The sequence below is a fragment of the Maniola jurtina genome, chromosome 18 (genome assembly GCF_905333055.1).
Source record: "Maniola jurtina chromosome 18, ilManJurt1.1, whole genome shotgun sequence".
Lineage (NCBI taxonomy): Eukaryota > Metazoa > Arthropoda > Insecta > Lepidoptera > Nymphalidae > Maniola > Maniola jurtina.
In genome coordinates, this window is record NC_060046.1 from 4,339,664 (window position 1) to 4,363,842 (window position 24,179).

The 24,179-nt window shown below is 36.8% G+C and overlaps 1 protein-coding gene and 1 long non-coding RNA gene across 2 annotated transcripts; one reads left to right on the top strand and one right to left on the bottom strand.

The window, feature by feature from the left end:
* The first annotated feature begins 533 nt into the window (after nucleotides 1–533).
* On the top strand, nucleotides 534–10,550 carry LOC123874144 (geranylgeranyl transferase type-1 subunit beta). Its single transcript, XM_045919353.1, has 5 exons — nucleotides 534–853; nucleotides 1,227–1,354; nucleotides 7,934–8,107; nucleotides 8,963–9,126; nucleotides 9,743–10,550. The coding sequence occupies exons 1-5, from the start codon at nucleotides 744–746 to the stop codon at nucleotides 10,223–10,225; spliced, it is 1,059 nt and encodes a 352-aa protein (XP_045775309.1). The 5' UTR covers nucleotides 534–743; the 3' UTR covers nucleotides 10,226–10,550.
* Nucleotides 8,338–23,013, bottom strand: LOC123874146. Its single transcript, XR_006797841.1, has 3 exons — nucleotides 23,004–23,013; nucleotides 9,517–9,519; nucleotides 8,338–8,395 (listed from the first exon to the last, which is right to left on the bottom strand). It is a non-coding gene; the product is annotated as an uncharacterized LOC123874146 (long non-coding RNA).
* Nucleotides 23,014–24,179: the final 1,166 nt, after the last annotated feature.

A 24,179-nucleotide genomic window follows, 5' to 3' on the forward strand; every position in this document is an offset into this window, starting at 1 on the left:
TAGACCAGAGACAATTTAGAAAATCTAAATTCTGAAATTGTCCCCTGCCAAGAATCGAACCGCAACCCGGGACTGCGCATGGAAAGTTGTTAAAAATACTAGTACCTATGTAGGGTGGTAGTATGTAGGGTAACTTAAGAAAAGAAGTTCAATTTTGTATCCATTATTAACTATGTTGGTCCTCCTGGTTATTCTTGCCTTATTGTGGTTTCAAGTCACGTGGTCACGACTCACGATTCACGAAGTTTAAAGAGATCTAGAATAATTGTGTGTACCGTTTCTACTAATTATAGTTATTTTATCAAATCTATGGCTAGAAGCTATGATGTCTATCATCTCACCCCTTGGTGTACTCACCCCTTTATAATCAAAAAGTCCTCCCGCAGATGTGCAGATTGAAGTGCACAACAACATAAACTCATAAGTGTGTAAATACCCTTTTATCAATGACAGAAGACAGTACTTGACATTTGTAATCATTATCGGGAATGACTTTTGTGATTACAATTTCAATTTGTTTTGACCATTGTAATTTGTAATATAGTATCAATATCACGTCTAGAACTCAGTTTATTATAAATTATTTAAAAAATTGGCTGTAAATTATAGTTTAATAAAAATCCAGCTCTGCTAAGTGTTTATCATAAATAGGATGGCAAAGTGATAGCCAAAATTCAGAGAAATTAGTGGACAAAAAGTGAAAAAACCACTTTATTTATTTACAAGAAAACAAATAATTTTAAATGATGAACAACGAAGAAAATAAAATTTTGGCTCACAGACAACATGTTAAATATTTTATGAGGTTTTTAAATGTGTTACCATCATCACTCTCATCTCATGATACAACCAGGTGCAGTATTATACCTATTCTTTGAATTTTAGTCTCCTATTTCAAAGAACTCTAACAACTTAAGTAGCTAGTAGTTAACTAGCTTCCTTTTATGCACTGTAATATACTTATCTATTTTATATTTAAACTTTGTTACTATGTAATAATTAATTATAGGCATCTCTTCACTACCTACTTAGGTATCATATTTCAAAACAGTAGGTATTACTATGAAAATTCTTCAAGTTATTGATAGTTTATAGTTCCTTAGTGACTAAAATATTTAGGCTTTGTTTATTGAGAAACTTGTATACCTAACTAGTCCAGAAACTTCATGTAAAATCTCATAATAATAATTTTCCATATAATATTATTTTGTTCTTTATTGTTCTAGGGTAACCATAGCTTATTTCTCAGTATCTGGACTAGATGTGCTTGGATCCATTTCTTCCATATCAATAGAGCAGCAGTCTAGAATTATTGACTGGCTATACAGACTACAGGTTCATCCAAATAAAGAAAGTAAGTGCTTAATAAAAAACTTTTATCCTTATTCTAAACTCAATTATTCAATAATTCTGATATTATGTTCAAATTTGGTTTGTCTGTGACTAGTATAGTTCTTCATCACTTTGTCTGCATAAGTTTTGGGTTTTTAACAGTCCAGTAGAAAATCTTTGGATTTCCACAGTAAAAAGAAGTCAAATTTTGTCAAAATTGTTAAATGGATGGGCTGTGACATGCTAGCAGTCTGACAAACAGATAGACAGACACACTTGCATTTATATACTTAATTAGTATGCATATGACGTTTTTTCATAGTAATCTATACTAATTACTAAGTATCATATGCTGAAGTGTGTCTGCCTGTCTGTTATCTTTTTGCAGCTTAAACACTGAAGTGATTTTGATGAATTAGTTCCTCATTAGTTTTCATTTTGAAAACTGACATAGGTAACTTTTTATCCCAGAGAGTACCTACAGGATTTTTAAAATACCTAAATTCACATGGACAAAGTTCCTGGCATCAGCTAGTTAAGGTATATGGTCTGGCCTGAATTATGGTGAAGTTATTTACATATCTTCCATCTCATTCCACCCTCCTTTTTCTACAACTGCAAAACACACCACCATAAGTAATTTCATGCCCACCAACTCAGTGCCTGGCACACTTCGACCGCCCGTTGTGGCAGATTCTTTTTCTACACACATGCAAACTGTGGAATCAACTCCCATCGGTGGTGTTCCCACTAGATTACAACATGGTTATTCAAGGGATGGACCAACAAATTCCTCAAAGGTCAGCGACGCATTGGCGGTTCCTCTCGTGCTGCAAATGTTCATAGGCGGCGGTAATCACTTAAAATCAGGTGACCAGCCTGCTCGTTTGCTTGCTATTTTTATAAAAAATATATACATATATAAAACACAGTACTGTGACTGACCGCATATTATATTTAGATAATAAAAGCCTTGAAGCTTGTTTTTTTAATATTTCCATACATTAATGAGGGTAATTAAAAGTAATATAAGTAATTATAAAAAGTAATATGAGGGTCATAAAGTTTATATCAAGTTTGCATTTAGTTTATATATTAAAAGTAAATAAAATGTCTACTGTTTCTTATCACAGTATAATTTATTTAATAGATATTATTTTGTGTGCATAGGTAATTATAACCAGTTATTCTTGTACAATTTGATAAGCATTTCGTTCAAGTGAATTAGTTTTAATAGCTCTGTTTGACTGAGAAATATTATTGAGGAAAAATATTATGTGTCGACACATATAATTATTAACTAAGTAGGCACATACTTGGTTTTTAATGTAAATATAATAAAAGTTATTTAAATTTAAGCTTCCTTATAAAGTAGCAGATACACTAAGGTAGCAGCAGAATAACAGATAGTGTAATCATCCATACATTACTAATCTGTACTTCATATTATAGAGATAAGATAAAGAGATACGTTTGTAAGTTGGTTTGTAGGAACTAATCTCTGGAACTACTGAACCGATTTTGAAAATTTTTTCGCCAGTAGCTACATTATTCCTGAATGACATAGGCTATATATTTTTTTTAAATAAAAATCACTATGAAAATTGTAATAAGCTACCTGCAAAGCTGGGGAGGGTCGCTAGTTGCTACTATATTTATATAAAAGAATATATTATAATTTATTATTATGACTTGAGTAAAGAAATAATTCAACTTTTGAACACTTTTCGTTGATGAATACAATCACAGCAATAAATACGATTTCTGGGATTCGTTATAATAATAGATAATAGATGATGCCCGAAATTTTATCCGCGTAAGTTGTAGATTTTTAAAAATCCTGTAGGAACTCTTTGATTTTCTGTGATAAAAGTAGTCTGCTGTACCAACTAGACTCGAGACTTCGTCGGCGTGGCTTTAGATTTTCAATGGGAACTTTCCTGGGTAAAAACTAGCCTATGCCCTTCACTAGAATGGATTGGATTATTAAGTATTACTAGTTTGTCCCAGATTTTGGGGCAGTTTTCGTGATTTATATTTTATGGATTATATTTTATAGGATAGAAAATCTTGACATGATATCACAATTCATTGATTTTCGTTAAGTAGCTCTAACCAGCTTTAAAACTTAGATGTAAGTTTTAAAGCTGGTAAAAGTTTGTATTCGAGATTTTTTATATAAAGTTGCCCAACCTCTTTATTACCAGTATATTACCATAATTCATTTGCCCATAATACTGAACGGGTATCTGGTATACAGTATGCAACTGTCGTATCATACTTTTTCGCGTAGGTACCTAAAATACCTCCTCGGGGTCGATTACCTGACGACTTGTTCATGACAAACATTGATTTTGATCAAACATTTCGGATTTTGCGGTTTGGATATATTTTCCTTGTCCTTTTAAAGGTCAAAATGACTATATTGGTAATGTATCTTACCAATTAATAAGTTTAACCCTGATCTTGGCTCTAACGTGCTTCTAGTCAAACCAGGGTCAACTTAATATTTTAAATCTACTACTAGTTTTTGTTGCATGAAATGATTGTCGTCTGACCTCCGCGATCGGTTAAGGCGTTAACGGTAAACGAGTAAGTAGCTCTGATTTAGAATAGTTAATTCCCCCTAGAGGTTAACAACTATTTTTTATATACCAACCATAGACCTATAATACACCAACTAGGTACGTTGATATTTGACAACGATAATTGATAACGTACTCTCCGGAACGCGGTGGCCGGTGGGAAAGTTCTGTATGGTCGATATACGTGTAATTTAGCTAGTTCGCGCTGTTAGCAAGTAGTAATCATTATCAAAATCATCTCAACCCACGCAAGCCCACTACTGCGCACGCCTCTTCTCTTAAAATGACGCCAAATCCGTCTCATACTGAGAGGAGACCCGTGCTCTGTAGTGAGCCGGCTATGGGTTGATCATGATGATGACGATGAACCCTGTACCGGAAAACGCAGTGTTGGTACTTGGCAGATCACATTGGCGGCTGAATGCAAGTGGCATAGGATGTGTGGAGAATCTCGTCGACGAACGTCTAGAGACATGTGTCCAGCAGGTAGACGTTCGTCGGTTCGGACGAAGATATCAATATTTTAAAGCCTTTTTTTACCCTTCTCCCTAAACCAGATACTCTATGGACCTTGTTTTGAACTTTCTTAAATTCGTCTAAATTCAGATTACCTACTGATGGATTTAGATTGACGCACGTATCTCGGGAGAAACTAAGATTTCATTATCAGAAATCATGTTTATACAGATGGCTCAACCTTTTGTTGTATGTAAATGTTAATGACGTCTGCTGTCTGCTAGGTATACAAATACAAAAATGCTTCTATTACATTACGTATAAAATTATAGTGTTGCTTGCATACTCGGTTGACCAAAATTTTCCCAAATAAATCCAACACTAAATTGTACACTTTGCGGGATACTATATTCTATATCGATGGCAGGATAAAATAATTTTGCTACATATTTTGTTTTCTAAATTGTCTCCAAGTACAGTGAAATTCAGGAAAGCTGAATACCGAATTCACTCTACCGAAGAAAAATTGGTAAATTAAGCTGTCGCGAAGAAATCGTGAAATCATTTATGACTAAATGATGCTGTGACTTCGTTCGCCATTCTTAGATTATTATTATCCGGGACAAAAAGTAGCCTATGTCCGTCCTTGCGATGCAAACTATCTCTGTACCGAATTTCGGCAAAATCGGGTGGGCCGTGAAAATTTAGCAGACAGGCAGACAGAAGACTTTATAATACACTAGAGGATTCCCGCGACTTCATCCGCGTGGATTTAGGTTTTTAAAGATCCCGTGGGTACTGTTTGATTTTCCGGTATAAAAAGTTGCCTATGTTAATTACAGAGACGCAAGCTACCTCGGTACCTTTCATACAAATCGGTTAAGCGGATGGGTTTTTGGGAATCCCGTGGGAACTCTTTGATTTTCCGGGATAAAAAGTAGCCTATGCCCGTCCCCGGGATATAAGCTAACCCTGTACCAAATTCAGAATCGGTTAAACTATTGGGCCGTAAAAAGGTAGCAGACAGACAGACAGACACACTTTCGCATTTATAATATTAGTACGGATTAGGATTAAATGCATGTGTAAGTGGCATGTTTTTGTGAGGACCAATTTTGTGTTCGACAACAGCAGACTTAATAATATGACGGTGGGAAGGGATTTTATACCGACTTTTATGCAAATGTCAGCGTAATAAATTGCCTGGTATTTTGCTTTTTAAAGAGCAACTGCTGAGTTTCTTACCCTCTCTTCTCAGTAGATCCCTCTATTCGAACTTTGACAGAGTCTTCACATACCGACTTATATACAACAGTGGTACAAGTAGTCTTACATGTCTATTTTTGCCGACTTTAACTGATCCCTATTGTTGATAGCCTTTAATAATAACGAGTCAGTAAATTGCCAAAACTTTGCCAAGGTTAGCGCAGTTTCATCTTTGACTGCATTATCGCGTACCATCAAGTGAGATCGCGGTTAAATGTAAACTTATATTAACTAATTATTATAAATTAAAAAAAAAAAAAATCCCAAAAAACTGCTTACTGATGGTTACTCTATCAAGCGGAAACTGTACTGCATCATTTATTAAAAGTGACTGGCAATTGCACATCAATATAAACCAGACTATTTATTAATGTTGTAATGACCTAGAGATCTTTTTTTCTATGCAAGGTCTATGCACCTAACGTTATGGCTGATGCACATTTGCGCACGCGCACAAACCGTGCACACCAAAAGAACATAATTTGGACGTGATTACGAGTGATTTGCAAGCGATTCACGTGCATGATAGAAGTTCGCGACATGCACGTGTGCGCGCAGAAACAGTGACGTGTCCATAGGTTTCGATGTGCGTTGTGTGCACGGTTCGTGCGCGAGCGCAGGTGTGGATCCACCTTTATATAAGAGGGCAAGTGACTTAAAACCTCGTAAGTACAGAAAGTACATGACATTGGATGGAGCGAGGTGTTAGGTGTTTACCTACAGCTTAACACTTGAATTAATTTTGTAATTGTTTGAGATATAATACCTATCTTAAGGTTATTTTTTATTCTGAGTCAAATCTTTTATTACGCAGGTACTTACTTCTACTTAGCTAGTACTTAGTTTAGTATGCATTACTTGATTTAATTTAAATACTTAAGAGGGCTCTCTCCGTCACTCGTTTCCACTCGTTTCATACAATCGTAGTTCCAATTTCATTTGAATATTAAGCAACCTAAGTTCATGAAATTTTGCAGACATATTCTACAAACTAATATCTATGTCTGTGGTTTTCCAGATTTCTGTTAAATTATTCGGTTTCAAAGTTACGCGGTCTTAAAATTTTCATACAAATCTTGGAGCCCCTGTAATTTTAAAAGTACATATTTTTAGAAAAATCTAAAACACCACAGACACAGATATTAGTTTCTAGAATATGTCTGCAAAATTTCATGGACTTTGCTTGCTTAATATTCAAATGAAATTGGAACTACGATTGTATGAAACGAATGGAAACGAGTGACGGAGAGAGCCCTGTTAATAGTATTTTCGAATATCAATGTCAAATCTATATTAGATTATTATAAATGCTAAAGTGTGTCTGTCTGTCTGATACCTTTTTACTCACGGCCTATCCGTTTAATCGATTTTGATGAAATTTGCTGCAGAGATAGCTTGTATCTCGGAAACAGACATAGGCTACTTATTTTGCGGAACTTTTTTATTTAGTACAAAATAATTCCAAAACATCTATTTTATCTAGGCGAACTTGTATCTGTTAGACAGGTCAAGACTCTACCACATGGTTCAGAAAGGACATTTCACGGAGAAGAGCCGCTATGATTAGTATTTCATTAGTATTCATTAATATCATCATCATCCGCCTGTGGACGTCCACTGTTGGACAAAGGCCTTCCTTAAAGAGCGCCACCACAGCCGGCCCTCAGCCTTCCTCATCCAGCCACTTCCCGCCAGCTGCTTTATATCATCAGTCCATCATGCTGGAGGGCGTCCCGCACTAGGCTTGCTTATACGCGGTCTCCACTCAAGGACTTTCCGGCTCCAACGGCCATCGCCTCTATGACAGGCATGGCCTGCTCACTGTCACTTCAGCTTGCTAATAGTTTGGGCTATGTCAGTGACCTTGTTCTCCTACGGATGTCCTTATTTCAGATCTTATTCCTTAGCGAGAATTCATTTATATGTATTAGTATTTTATTTATTTAACAAGCTGTGATAGCCTAGTGGTTAGAACGTCCGCCTCCTAATCGGAGGTCGGGGGTTCGGTCCCGGGCACGCACCACTAACTTTTCAGTTATGTGCGTTTTAAGCAATTAAATATCACTTACTTTAACGGTGAAGGAAAGCATCGTGAGGAAACCTGCATGCCTGAGAGTTCTCCATGTTCTCAAAGGTGTGTGAAGTCTGCCAATCCGCATTGGGCCAGCGTGGCAGACTATGGCCTAAACCTTTCTCATTCTGAGAGTAGACCAGTACTCAGTAGTGGGGCGGAAATGGGTTGATCATGATGATGACGATATTAGTATTTAATTTTCTCATTTCTTTCATTACAGATGGCGACATGTCAGCTTGCGGTTTCCAGGGTTCGTCGACGGTGAATATTCCTTTTGACTCTGAAGAGAACCACTATCGCTGCGGTCACTTGGCTATGACCTACACTGGGTTGTGTATTCTTTTGACACTTGGCGATGATCTATCTAGGATTAATAGGAAAGCTTTAGTAGAAGGTAACATACAAATTTGTTATATATTTATATATGTTATATATTTAGGTACTTAAAAATACATAATTACAAACCAAATAACATAACATTATTTTGAATGATTACATTCTTTAAAATAACTAACGAATTATTATTATTATTAATAGTTATTGTTTTAAATACCAAGGATTTAAAGTTATCTACCTTTATCTTAAAAGTTAGAAATACGCAATATTCGACATCTGCAACTATTTGTAGATAGGTACCGGTAGATAGGACGGTATAAAACGCAAGGCAAGTGTAAAAAATCTGCTAACACACTGGCTGTGTGGTCTTGTTTTTTTTTAATATTCAAATACAAGTTAGCCTTTGGCTGCAATCTCACCTGGTAGTAAGTGATGATGCAGTCTAAGATAGAAACATAATATTATATAGTAGAGATAGTATGGCAGTTTTCGTTAAACCCATACTCCTTTGGTTTCTACACGGCATCGTACCGGTACTTACCGGCTTTGCTGGTTGAGTGGTATCTAGCGACGGCCGAAGCCTCGCACCAGACTATATATTGACTCCATTCCGCGGAGAGGCTATAGATAACAATAAGCTCAGTTAAAAAATTATACAACCTAAAAGTTGTAGGATTTCTTAATATTTCTTGTTCATTTACGGCCGTAAATTAATAAACACTCTTATCTGTAATCGTCGGTAAGTTATAAAGCAACGTTGCTATTTATCAAAAAGGACCATGCAATTTTTGACAAACAATAACGCTGCTTAATAACTTACCGACATAATATTTGGCCGTTAATAAACACCCAAACATGATGCTGTGTAAACCGGAGTTTTTTAAACTATTTTAATTACTTGTTACCTTTTTAGGTGTAAAAGCACTACAAACTGAGGAAGGGAACTTCTCAGCGACGCTGTCAGGGTGCGAATCGGACATGCGTTTCGTTTACTGCGCAGCCTGCATAAGCTACATACTCAACGATTGGTCCGGATTCAATATCAAACGGGCTACAGATTACATTATCAAATCTATAGTAAGTACCCTACTATAATCCATGTACTAATGTGTTTTATGTTAAAAAAAAATCTAATGTATTTGTTCGTAAAGTAGCTTTTACTTCATCGCTATCAAAACTAACAAGTATTCTTTTACCACCCTTGGGCAGTATAAATTGTACACAGATAGTCTACAAATCCGTGCGGGAATATTCATATTCACACTAGTGCGGGAATATGATGAAACATCTGTTTGGAGCCATCTTAATCGAAGTTTTATAAAGTACCAAGTAGTTGGTTCGGCAGGATATTTTTCATTTTTTTATTTTCATGACGACCATTTTATAATTTTTAGTGGTTGTCGTTATAGCGGTAATAAAAATACACATCTAGGCGAACTCTATGTATTACGGTTCATGAGATACCACCCGCTGACAGACAGACTGACGAACGAACGGACGTAAAATTTTCATAGAATGTGTATTTCTGTATATATGTAATTCTGTATTATGTTTTGATAAAAGTTCTGAAAATTATGATCGAAATTATTACCTACTGGTGTCTGATATGGAACTTTGTAATAATAGTTAGAGTTCCAAGTTTTTAAAACAGTTACAAATGATATAGTAAAATGTGTACTGTTTATCCTTCCAGGGTTACGACTACGGAATAGCTCAGTGTCCAGAACTGGAATCACATGGCGGGACTACCTTCTGTGCATTGGCAACCCTGAGTTTAACCAACCAATTAGACAAACTAACTGTTGAGCAGATAGAAGGGCTAAAACGGTGGCTTCTTTACAGACAGATAGACGGGTTTCAGGGCCGGCCCAATAAACCTGTGGACACATGCTACAGTTTTTGGGTCGGCGCGTCTCTGAAAATGCTCGATGCTTTACACTTATCTAATTTCCCAAATAATAGAAGCTACGTTTACGAAACTCAGGATTGTGTGGTGGGAGGGTTCTCAAAATGGCCGGACACTTGCACGGACCCAATGCACACCTATCTAGGTTTAGCTGGACTCAGTTTGATAGGCGAGAACGGTTTACTCGAAATCGTACCAACTTTGAACATTACCAAACGGGCGCACGATCACTTGAAAACGTTGCACGAAAAGTGGGCGAGCGAGTCATAGTTTTATGTGGCTTTATGTCAATTATTAGTCTGTACCACAGAATATAAACATGTTGTTGCCATTTAAAAAATTATGTTAGATTATTTGGCGTTGAAAATTTAAAAAAAAAACTTATTTATGTTGTGTTGCTGTTATAGTTCGTCAATTTTTTTTTGCATTACATCTATACCAGGGATGGTGGAGTAATTTTTTTTAATCAGATTTTTTAGGGGGCTTTTATACTGTGACCTATTTATTTCAGCCCCATCGTTACAATCTAAATAAAAATCGGACTAATATTATGGTGTGGTATATTAAGTACTACGTACGAAGCGATTCGCTTCCTCGTTTCTGATACGCACTGCTAGAATATGGAATGCCTTTCAGGTTTCCGTTTTCTAGTTATAATACACCTTCAACAGAAGAGTGAATAGGCACCTTCTAGGCAGCTGCGCTCCACTTTATGCTGCATCATCATTCATCACCTGCTGTTTGGTGCCATTGCAGCCAAACTCAAGCCTATAATTAGCTAAAAACAAGTCAAAAGTAGGACTAAATATTGCTAACTTTCTTTTCTTTCTTGATATAATAGTTTAAAAAAATCAGAAATAGGACTAAACATTATTTTCATTCTTGAACCACCTAGATGTAGTGCCAACGAAATTGTCGAACTATTCTAAAATTTAATTTCTAAAGTTATGAAACGCTGCCAATAATTATTTTTTAATTGCTATATATTCTGTCTTTATATTATGCCCCTTGAAAACGTTGGCCTAGTGCTCGGCGAATGTAATAAGCGAACGTAGGTATGTATGGTCAGTTAGCGTATTTATTTGCCGTCTGGCATACCAATTGGAGTCTGTTTCGGTGCAAACATGAAAGGATCTCGGCGCCATGCGCACACAGCATTCACACCGTTGGCCGATAATCGTCGAATGCGTTGGGACAACGTGAACTGGAGGCTTTAGTACTTAAAACAATTTTATGAATAACAGGTGCTAAGTGTAATTTAAAGCTGTCGATGAATTCAAATTTTTGAACAACGATATATCAGAATTAGCGAATAGTACAATAATGATAAAAATCTCGTATGGTGCCATGTTATTGTAAATTCTGGCATTTTTGGATTAATATGTCGTGATGGGCCGAATGGGTTTAATATTCAGAAAATAAAATTAACCACTTTCATAAATTCACTATAAATTGGTAGTAAAAAAATATTTCTTCTTTTTAAGAACTGGAACGAATGACTAATGCATGGATTTTTTTTGTATTTCTTGACCAACTCGGCCCATCATTACTGTCAAGTAGTTAGGCATTTATGAAATTGCACAAATTTGATGTTAAGTAATTTTTTTGAATAATTAAAGACACGATAGAATAAGTATTGAAGAGTAAAAACTATCTTAAACCCGATCCACACGTTTCATATTTGCTGGCGGAGATTATAAATCTCAGTCTGTTGTGCGCCTAATGTGCTTATTCTTATTGCTTACCGTCAAGTTTGGAGCGGAATGGAAGCGCCGTCCAGTAAACTTGACGGATGACGGTGTATGTCAAACTTATTGGACGCCGCTTAAGAGGGCTCTCTCCGTCACTCGTTTCCACTCGTTTTATACAATCGTAGTTCCAATTTCATTTGAATACTAAGCAACCAAAGTCCATGAAATTTTGCAGACATATTCTAGAAACTAATATCTATGTCCGTGGTTTTCCAGATTTCTGTTAAAATATTCGGTTTCAAAGTTACGCGGTCTTCAAAATTTTCATACAAATCTTTGAGTCCCTGTAATTTTAAAACTACACATTTTTAGAAAAATCTAAAACACCACAGGCACAGATATTAGTTTCTAGAATATGTCTGCAAAATTTCATGGACTTTGGTTGCTTAATATTCAAATGAAATTGGAACTACGATTGTATGAAACGAGTGACGGAGAGAGCCCTGTTAAAGTTCGCTTTAAACTTGATCGTCTATACCCTATGGCCAGATGATTGCCAACTTAGCGTTTCTGATACGAAGTGCCCCTACGATATTCGTGTTTCCTGCCACTCATAATTCGAGTATCTTCAAGGGAATAGGCATCTTCTAGCCAAGTTCGCTCTAATCTTTCAATCCATCTTCCATCAATTTTGTACTCAACCGCAAGCCTATCTTGCATCAATAAAAAGGAATTTATGTAAACTACTTTGGGAAACACTATTATTTTGTGGATCGAGTTTAGGCTTAAATCAAGGGTCTTTTTCATAAAATGAGAACAATTGTTACTGTTAAATTACCATAGAAGTTTATCGTTTGCAATTTAAACAACTTCGCTAAGTTACACCAAAATATTTATCAAGATTGGTCGAAATAAGCCCTAGATATCTGTCAAAATTTGTTTTACAAACAGGGAGGTTAGCACGGCACTTGTGAATGTCGCATTGTGATTATCGCAATTGCTATGATTGGCTAAATTAATGCTTTTCTTGCTACAAATATATTTTTAAGCTCACAGTGGGAGAGTCTTAGACAATCGAAAGTGATTGCGATCATCACATAGTCAAACAGCTAGACCTACTGTTACCATGTACCTATAACGTATTAGTAGAAGTAATAAATCATCCATATCATTCTACTTAGTTTACTCTTTTCGTTACTCATAATGTTTTATTCTATACCTAATAATGTTTTAAAATATAGCTAAGTATATTATAAAGTATATAAAGTTTAATTGGTTTTATCAAAAAAATATAGGTAATTATATATTTATGCGAAGAGAATTACAAATTGTCGAAGATATCGAAATGAGCAGTAGGGTTAAAATGAGATTTTACATTAGCCAACGTTCATCGAATTCGAGTCTCGAAACACTTTCACGTCAAAGTAAAAGGGCTGTTAACTACCTTGTTTTAAAGCTCAAGTTCGTCCATACGTGAAAACGTTACGAAACGAAACTCGGTGGTAATAGACGACTTTAAATCAAGGATCTTTAGGTTCATTTTGCTCTGACGTTCAAGTTTTCTATTATCTTCCTTATATTTGATGAAATATTTTCCTTCTGTTTTACCTAAAACTCTTTCGTCTCTGCCTAATGCCAATGTTCTTATAGATTTCTGCTAGTAATTCCGTGATTAAGAAGATTCATAGTTCCTCATAGAACAAAACAAAGCACAAAATAAAAAGTAAGAAATGTATATTTGTAATTTTTGATTCCATTTTTGATTTGGTTTTTCTTTTCGTTTTTTTTTTCTGGTTTGTTGGGGTCCTAACCGTTAGGTGACGCTCAATTTGCATGGGATTTCGTCCGGATTTGGTCGTGCGATCACGTACGAAAAGCCACGAACGGTCCCAACACTTGAAATTCACACAAGCGTTCACACAAGATGCGAATTAATCGAATGTACAATTAATAACTCGCGCTCCCATAGTACTTAAACACTCAGCACCGTGTCTTTTCGTACGTGTTCGCACAACAGATTTTTTTCGAAAATGCATGTAAAGTGAGCGCGGCCTTTTGACTATACCTATTGCTTTTTCTAAGGTAAACATTTTGGATGAAATATATTTTAGAAAAAATTATTTCAGAATCGCTATAGAGTGGTGTACATATTGGTGCTAAATATTGTATAACTTATTCAGTTTTAAACTTTTGTTTGCATGAAAAAAGGGAAAATAGGACCAATGAATTCGGGCGGAGTGGAATAAGAGCGAGTCTTTAATAACAACTTATATTCAACTTTATATAGTTTGACATACAATTGAAATTGGTACCTATATTATTTATTTATTAGGGCTTGTTGGACCGCCCAGGTAATAAATAAAATAAAGTTTTTTTTTAGAGTTATCAAGAAAGACGACTCAGCTCCGCTCCACTCCGTTGTCGAGCTTGCATGTATGTAGTTTTACTGTAAATTATAGTATTGCGTGAGGGTGTTTACTAGCATTCGGATGTACATAAAATTCGGTCTTACGACTCCTCAACGTAGGTGCTTATCTACGCTTTTTTTAAACAGATTCTACAGTTTGTAGTCCGAATTCGAGAAAAACACGGATAATGATCTAGATCCATAGCTGGTACTCAAAATTCCATCATAAGACCCTACCGACGACTGTCAGATATTTTCATTAATAAGATCCATAAAATGATTGTCCGATTTTTTTCTATTATTTTATTAAAATTATATTTTTTATAGTATTTTGTTGTTGCATTTTAATGATAAGATTGTGAATGATGTTTTCGTTATACCTCAATAGAAATCGAATTAAAGGTTTGTAATTTATTTTAAGAAACTTTATAAAAGTTCCGAAAATAACGCATCCACACTTTATTATACTTTTGGGGTGCGTTACCACTGAAGCGGAGCGGAGCGGAGACGTGTGTTTTCGAGCAATCAGATTATTGAGCGATGACGTGATACATTTCTCCGTTTCGCTTCAGTGGTAAATGGGCAAGTCAGAATCATTCTTTTGTCAAAAAAAGCCCAAACCCGTCAGTGTGGACGTGGCTTTAAGTACCTAAGGCATTTTTGTAAATATAAAAAAATCTAAATAAAAAATATGAAATGCGATAATGCTGTGTTGTTATTTCACTTGGAATTTTCCTGTCCTGAAAAGAAACCTGTTTAGTTCGAGTCGTTCTCACTAATCAGGTACCGTTAACCGTACCAGGTTTCGTACCATTACAAGGTATACCACACTTTTATGTAGAACACTGCAAGCTAATGACGGACAGCGCCATCTATATGTGATTTAGCAAATTAATTTTAATTTCGTGAATACATTTTAATTTTTGTGTGACGTAACCACAAATTCACGTTTTTCGGATTTTTCTTTACTTGTGCTATAAGACCTACCTACCTACCAAATTTCTAGATTCTAGATTAATGGGAAGTACCCTATGGGTTTCTTGACAGACACGACAGACAGACAGATAACAAAGTGGTCTTATAATGGTTCCTTTTTCCTTTTGAGGTATGGAAACCTAAAAATTAGGGATTCGAAAAATAAGTAAACCAATTCATTCTCCCGACAAAATCATTTGAACCTCAGTCGCACGCTTCGCCGAACTGAGATGAATGGACATCGTTTGTTCCGGTTTGCTCCCATTAACCTATCCTTAAGGTTATATCGGATTTCCATCCAACGTAATTCCAACTACTATTAATACCAATGAGTTGTCTCGGTCATTTATTGTGTGGGTGATTCTAAAAGAGAAGATAAGTATTTACCTACCTACTTGCCTAATACTCATAGCTAAGAAAAGTATGGATAAAAATTTCTGTTTGGCTATTTTTCATCATCCTCATCTTATCATCCACTAAGCTGAGCACGGGTCGCCTCACAGACCCAGAGAAGGGTTTTAGGCCACAATCCACTACGCTGGCCATGTGCGAATTAGCAGACTTCACATATACCTACGTCTACCTTTGAACACATTATGGAGAATTCTGAGGCAATTTTTTTTTTTGCTAATTTAAAGGTGCGGGCGCGGGATTGAAACCAGGACCCTTCCGATCAGAAGGCCGACGTCTTAGGTCCGGCCTCCACCTAAGCGGAGAGGAGAGGAGATGTGTCTAGTCGACCAATCAGATTCATAATAGATGACGTGAAAAAATTGTTACGTCATCTTTTAAAAGTCCGATTGGTCGACTGTACACATCTCTTCGCTCTGCTTAGGTGGAGACCGGGCCTTATCCTAATCACCGCTTTTTTGGCTACCTACAAATGCGTATTGTTTAAGTGGTTACCTACCTATACGTAAGTTCGTGTTAGTCAATGGTTTTTTAGCCACCTAGGTTTACATACGTTTATTGATACACTGTAGGTACAAATAACTACCACAACACAAGCCACAACAGTGAAAATATGTCAACTAATATGCTAGGGTAAAGTAGCGTAACAAGAGTTAAAATCCCTTTTTAACCCCCGACCCAAAAAGAGGGGTGTTATAAGTTTGACGTGTGTATCTGTGTGTCTGTGTATCTGTATATCTGTCTGTGGCATCGTAGCGCCTAAACGAATGAACCGATTTTAATTTAGTTTTTTTTTGTTTGAAAGGTGGCTTGATCGAGAGTGTTCTTAGCTATAATCTAAAAAAATTGGTTCAGCCGTTTAAGAGTTATGAGCTTTTTTCTAGTTTTCTTATAGAAAAGAAGGTTAGATAACCGTTAGGTTCTTAATATTATGTCAATAGACAAATGTCAAGCTGTCAAGATGGACGTTGCCTAAATACATAATTATTTATTTGAAAATGATGTTTTGGAAAACTCAAATATTTTGGATCGTCGGGGGTGATATAAATTTTTAATTTACACTTGTGTTAAATTATAATAAAAAAGCATAATATTATGAGGTTTCAGTTCTCCGCATAATTAGCGCATAAGTAGTAGGTACCTACTTTTTTTTTTTAAAGAATATTAGCCATGTTAAATGCTTGGTTAAATGACAAATATTCCCCTTTCCTCTCCAACTAAGCGTCAGGCTTGTGCTAGGAATAGGTACGACAATAGTGCAACGGGCGGGGTTTGAACCGTCGACCTTTCGGTTTTCAGTCCACTCCTTTACCGGTTGAGCTATTGAGGCTCAGTACTTATTTCAAGAAAATAAAGAAAAACATTCATATTATTTATTTATAAAAACCAAGGCACAGAAACATCCAAGTAATACATCATTCTAACGATAACCTCGGATTTTATTTCTCATTTTCATACAAGAAAACCTGAATAAGCAATGAGGTGAATCGAAGTGCACCGTTTTGTAAGTCAGTGGGAAACACTTACAGGGCTCTCTCCGTCACTTACTCCATACAATCGTAGTCCCAATTTCATTTGAATATTAAGCAACCAAAATCCATAAAATTTTGCAGACATATTCTAAAAACTAATATATGTGCCTGTGGTGTTTTAGATTTTTCTAAAAATATGTAGTTTTTAAATTGCAGGGGCTCAAAGATTTGTACGTGAATTTTTAAGACCGCGTAACTTTGAAACCGATTATTTTAACGGAAATCTGGAAAACCACAGACATAGATATTAGATCCCGGAACGTTTCTACAAAATTCTATTGAGTATGATTGGTTAGTATTCCAATGAGAGACGAACTACGTTTGTATGGAGCGAGTGACGGAGAGACCCCTCTTAACGTTAAATCGCTCCTAGCTCGTTTCAGCCGCCGTTCCGTGCCCGCTCCATTACTTATATCGGCAGTTTGGTTTTCAGATATCAGGCGTCCCTGGAAAGAATCATTTGGCCTGGAATTATAATGAAGTGAAGTACATAACTGTAAACGTTTGAATGTTTCTCAATCCTTTAAGCTATAATGACTAGACTGGTTGAAAGAAATGGACTTAGATTATACCCTGACCTAATACCACAGTTTAACGAAATACTGGCTGTGCTAATACATATACCTACCTAAAGAATGATTTCAATCCGTGATAGGTACATTGCTGAGGATTGTATCGTTACCTTCCTGCATATTCACAGCATTGAATCGTTTCTAATTTCGCATAATTCCACCTCAAAATGTCAACTGGTGAATCAGGTAAATATCAGTAAAGCCGTAGCTATCTTTGGCCACAAATACGCACAAACAAGCAATTTACAATTCTGATCCACGGTCGAGCTTTCCTATACATCATTTAGATTTATTGTCCTCTTATTTAGCCGATCTGTTTCCATGTTTAATCAATGGGAGAAGGTTCGGTTGAACGAATCGTTATTTAAGTGTAAATTAAGGGGTCTTAAAAACTGTCGGACCTTTTCGTATTGAGGACTTAAAGCTAGCGACAACCTAAATGAACGATGCTCTAAAATGGGCAAAATCATTGATGACTCTAGGAGGAATCTACCGGACAAACTTTTATGTTTTACGTTTTAATAATAATCATCATCACCCCATCACCGGCCCACTACTGAGAACGGGTCTACTCTCAGAATCAGAAAAATTTAGACTATAGCTATAGTCCACCACGCTCACCAAGTGCGGTTTGCAGACGTCATACATCTTGGGAACGTTATGGAGAACTCTCAGGAATGCAGGTTTCCTCACGATGTTTTCCTTCACCGTTTCTAAAGCAAGAGATTTTCATTTTCAATTTCTTAAAACGTACAAAACTCAGAAATGTTAGATGTGCGTGACCGGAATGGAACTCCACATCCCCTGAATAAGAGGCCGACGTCTTAACCACTAAGCTATCACCGCTTATACTAAACTAACTGATGCCCACGATTTCGTCCGTGTGGATACCTATAGTTTATGAAATCTCATTGATTTTCCGGGATAAAAAGTAGCATAAGTAACTCCATTCCGTTATTTGATCCGTTGCGGCGTACAGACCAACAAACAAACAAAATGCGTAGTGATATAAGTACGTTAATAGTATTAGTAGGATAATTATATAGTTCGTAACATCTCGTACCATCGTAGTTTCCTACTTGGGTCAATTTATTAGTCCATGAAATAACGTTCACGTGAACCCGACCCTAGGGACCCACGCTCCGGTTCTGACCACCGGTTTATTATATTTGATATCTTACTTAAAATCTTGTAATACGATTGTGATAAGCAGTCGTTTGAAGTTTACCTGTAAATTGTTCACGTAACAATAGTTAGTGTAGACTGGTCTTACGCAAGCTGATGTCCGCGACTTCGTTCGCGTGGATTTATCGTGCACGCCAGATTGAGATGGCAACCGGGACGGGGACGCCCCGGACGCCCGTGACGTACGGGTGTGCGGGGCGTCCCCCCGCCTCATACCCCCATTCCATCTCAACCTGTCGCGTACTAAGTTTAGTTTTATAAAAATCCCGTGGGAACTCTTCGATTTCCCGGGATACAAGGTATCCTATGTCATTCTTCTGGTTCATGGGTTTGAACTATGCCGAAGCAAAAAATCACGTCAATCCGTTGTGACATTTTCAACATTTTCGCATTTATGGTGTAGTGCTAGAATATTGAAACCTTAAAAAGAACAGTGAATAGGCATCTTCTAGACAGGCGGCCCCGCCTTAGGCTGCATCATTACCTTACTAGGTGTGATTGCAATCAAACGCATGCTTATAATGTATGTACCTATAGTACTAGGTGTGATTGCAATCAAACGCATGCTTATAATGTATGTACCTATAGTTAAAAATCTTTTATTTTCACGGCTCTAAAAGTACCTATTATCGCCTTCAGATTGCGTTTAAGCTTCGCGTGACAAGCAATTGAGGTGGTGATAAATTAGTAAAAGATATACCTATTACAATATTATAATTATAGTAAGTTAAGGTAAAATTGCCTTTTGCCATACTATTACAAAGATTCAAGGTTGGATCCATATAGATTGAAGTCCTACAATTAAAACTACGTACGTATTAAGAGGGGTCTCTCCGTCACTTGCTCCATACAAACGTAGTTCGTCTCTCATTGGAATACTAACCAATCATACTCAATGTTTAGTAGAAACGTTCCGGGAACTAATATCTATGCCTGTGGTTTTCCAGATTTCCGTTAAAATATTCGGTTTCAAAGTTTCGCGGTCTTAAAACTCACATACAAATCTTTGAGCCCCTGTAATTTTAAAACTACACATTTTTAGAAAAATCTAAAACACCACAGGCACAGATATTAGTTACTAGAATATGTCTGCATTTCATGGACTTTGGTTGCTTAATATTCAAATGAAATTGGGACTACGATTGTATGGAGTAAGTGACGGAGAGAGCCCTGTTAAGTTAGAAACAAACTATTTCGGTAAAATAGTTAGTAGTAGGTACACGATTTAACTTGGAAGGGTATTATTTAATTGTGTTGTACCTATACCTAGCAATTGTCTAACCACAGGCCCAGTCGGTCCAGACCCGCGTGCGTGTTATTGCGTGCTCACGTATTCAAAATTGCTAATTTACAAAGTTATATGGATAATATGTTTCATAAATTAAATAGGTACCTACCTACGTCCTACAACGTTGTAACGAAATTCTATTTCATTTGCCTTAGCTTTTGGTTTATTCTCACCTCCATTTCCATCTGCATAATAAGTACCTACATGATATGTATCTATAAAAGGAAGTAGGTAGTAAGTAGATAAGTATCTATAAAAGTATCTGTAAAAGGCGTATGTTGAGTTTAGAAGCTTGAGATTATGCAGGTTTTTTAGGGTTCCGTACCTCAATAGGAAAAACGGAACCCTTACAGGATCACTTTGTTGTCTGTCTGTCCGTCGGTCCGTCCGTCCGTCCATCCGTCGTGTCTGTCAAGAAAACCTATAGGGTACTTACTTCCCGTTGACCTAGAGGTAGATCACACTAATATTATAAAGGCGAAAGTTTGTATGTGTGTGTGTGTGTGTGTGTGTGTGTGTGTGTGTGTGTTTGTTACTCCTTCACGCAAAAACCACTGGACGGATTTGGCTGAAATTTGGAATGGAGATAGATAATATCCTGGATTAGCACATAGGCTACTTTTTATCCCGGAAAATCCAAAAGTTCCCACGGGATTTTGAAAAACCTAAATCCACGCGGGCGAAGTCGCGGGCATCGGCTAGTAGCTCATATAGCACAAGTAAAGGAATAAATCCGAAAACTGCGAATTTGTGGTTACATCACGGAATAAAAATGTGTTTCAATTTTCAATGTAAGATAACTATACCAAGTGGGGTATCATATTATGAAAGGGCTTTACTTGTACATTCTTAAACAGATTTTTATTTATTTTCAAGCATAATAATTTTTGATTTATCGTAAAAAATGTAAAAAAATACCCGAGGACGGAACTCTTGGTGAGCGAGTCTGACTCGCACTTGGCCGGTTTTTTTCTAAGCCTAATTTTGCCATCATCGTTAACTGATCGACATCCACTGTTGGGCATAGAGTAAGCCTCTCGTAGGGATTTTAACACGCCACGGTCTTATGTCGCTGTAACCAGCTGGGACTCGTTAGATGTCATCTGTCTACCTAATGGGAGACTGCCACCTTAGATGTCATGTTATATTTCTGCACAAGTGAATCTCTCTCCTGCATCATACTTTGAATCCAAATTCCAGTCTTATAAGCCGTAATCTTGTAAGTCAGTGCATTTTATCACCAAACCTCCTTCTGTAACGGTGGTAGGTGGCTCTTAGACAGTAGGAAGCGCGCACAAATAAGCAATTTACAATTCCGATCCGCGGCCAAGCTCGCAAGCTCACCTATTCATCATTTAGATTTATCGTCCTCTTATCTAGCCGATCTGTTTTCTTGTTTAATTAATGGAAAGAAGGTTTTTGGGTGTGGATCTGTGAGGTAATTGTTGGATTGGATTGTGGTCGGGTGTTTGTTATTCCGGGAATGGTAACAGCTTGTTAATTTCCTGTGGATATGGGATAATGGCTCTTACGTCATTGAAGAGGCACCCTGTATACGTACACTGTTATGTAGTTATAACTTACCGTACTGTGTGTTACATAATAATTATATCGTGATGATATTACTATAGGTCAGGTATATTTAGTTGGAAACCATGATTTGTCTGAATTCACTTGAAACACACGTGTTTTTCTCTCAAAAAGTTCAGGTTATTTTTTAAGCTGCTGAAAATATTAGACTTAGATGGTATGGCTGCTAGAGATAAGATATGCGTTCAGCTCAGAACTCTCAAAACACTCAGAAGTCTGGGGTAGGTGCAATTTCTAAATTTATAATTTCTAAATTTTCTCTGGTATTGCCTGGTACTATAAATTTCCCATCCTATCTGCAAAGCCGTGCGGCCAAGTGTTTTTTTTTTTAAATTCTGATACAAGCGTTTCGCGTTCCGTGTAATTCCTTCCACACTAGCCCGCTTCGGTCTAGACTGCATCAATCATCACTTGGGTACCACCAGGTAAGAATGCTGTCAAGGCTGTTCCTAAAAGTTCTTTGATAGGATTGGTATTTTAAAATAAAATAAAGATCATAATTCCAATGAAATATGCGTTGCGACTTGCGAACAACAATTTCGTACCTCTACTACCCAACAACGGCTTACAGATGTTTCCAGTTATGGCCCCTTAGGAGTAATAGCGGTCGAGATGCCAGTGCTTCATTGTGTAAACTACCCACTACGCAAGTTAAAATGTAGTTATACTGTGTTAAACTGTAATTTACCTGTCCTACAAGTGTAATGGCTCAATTACCATAGTTACGTAGGTACCTACTTAGCATTTTCAGGAGGGTTCGTTAAATTTTCTTAGAAAGGCACAGAATATTACAATCAGTTAGATGTACACGTATTTATTATATTCGTACATAGTTGACTTACGAGAAAATAAACCTCTTTTTTGGAACTCGCGTGCGTGGCGCATGTGTATCGTGGGTGTGGTGCGTGTATGGTGCATAATATGTGGCGAATGTGTGTTGCGCGTGTGTGGCGCGTGTAGGTGCGTGTGTGGAGCGTGCGTAGCACGGCTGCAGCGCATGTGTCACGCGTATGTGGTGCAGGTGTCGCGCGTTTGTAGAGTGTTTGTGGTGCGTGTGTGGCGCGTGTGTGGCTGTGAGCCGAGCGTGTTTGGTGAAAATATCACGGGAGTGTCACGCGTGTGTCGCATGTGTGGGGAGCGTGTGTGGCGCATGTGTGGTGTGTGTGTATCATGTATGTGCGGAAAAGGATACAAATTTAATTTAATTTAAAGGTTTAAATTGACAGTTGGCAATCCTTGTGACTATAGATAGTCTTGAGAATAGTGTTTAAATTTGTAGAGTAGCACCAAAATTCTTTTTATCGATATTCAAAAGAAAAAGAAGCAGACAATCCAAATTTAATTTAGAGAAAGTCATCAGAATCAACGCATTAGGTATTTAATTTAATTATAACAACGCTAGCTAAAATATTTCAATAGCCCCGCCTATTGAACGTGACCAACCCGTTCTATGCCAAATAAACCTTTTCGAAAAGTCCACGGACCTTCAATAAAATAATGAGGGTACACGCTTGAATAATATAATTAAAACAAGTTTGTTTTGGCTAATTTCAAAGTTAGGTACCACCTCTATAATAAATTCATTTGATAAATTAGGTATAATTACTATTTACCAACGAATAGCCATCAGAAAATGACTTAGTAAAATGAAATAACTGCACCAACACTACAGGCAAATAACCGCAAAGTATCTAAAGAAGATTTAAAAGGCAGTTCGAAAGTAGCTCGATTACGTAACACCACTTTGTAAAAACACGAATCTGAAAGCTTCATTACTTACGCTAACCGCATGTTGGTTTTTCTTGTAGCTCGCAACGAGAGAGCGAAGTTTGTTATTTAAAAGGTTTTAGACGTGAAAAATTGCCTTTTGAGCTCCTTATGTATATTATTCTGATATGTAAAATCGTTACTTTTTGAGAAAACACCATTCTTATGGCGAAATTACCTACTCTACCCTTAGTCCGTAGGCAGTGGCGATCGTAGGGGGTGCCAAGCAGGACAACCGCACGTGGCCACGCTCTTGCTGGGGCCTCTTACTTACGCACAACACAATTGCCAAATTCATTAGGTACTAATGTGTATTTGCACTAATGAGTCTTGCACTCGTCATGGCAACTATCAATACCCTACCTTCCGCATTTCCTGTCAAGCATCATGAATAAAAATACTTTCAATTAGATAAATTCGACAAAGGCCACGCAAAAACTTACCGCCCAGAGCCTCACAAGGGCTAAGGCCGTCCCTGTTCGTAGCAAGGAATTTACTAGCAGGATTTTATTCGAATTCACGCACCTGCATGTTCTTTACCTTGTATAATGTATATACTTTGTTAAATAAATTAAATACTTGAATTAGGCTAGCCTTAACTACCGAATTTATCTAGGCTTATTAGACATCGATTATTATTATTTACAGTTTATCATGGGAATTTGCGGTAAGTGACCAAAAGGCCTTTTGTGCTACGAAAGTTAACACTCAAATAATAAGGATAATTTATTTACAGTGAAGTTCGTAATTACATACAATTATTATATTTTGATTGCAGTCTAATGTTATACCGTTGAGATATTGAG

Excerpts from the sequence above, each read along its gene's own strand:
- LOC123874144 (XM_045919353.1), top strand. The coding sequence starts at position 744 with ATGATGAACAACGAAGAAAATAAAATTTTGGCTCACAGACAACATGTT. Across the intron at positions 1,355-7,933 it reads GGTTCATCCAAATAAAGAAA|ATGGCGACATGTCAGCTTGC; the intron begins GTAAGTGCTTAA and ends CTTTCATTACAG. Across the intron at positions 8,108-8,962 it reads TAGGAAAGCTTTAGTAGAAG|GTGTAAAAGCACTACAAACT; the intron begins GTAACATACAAA and ends TTACCTTTTTAG.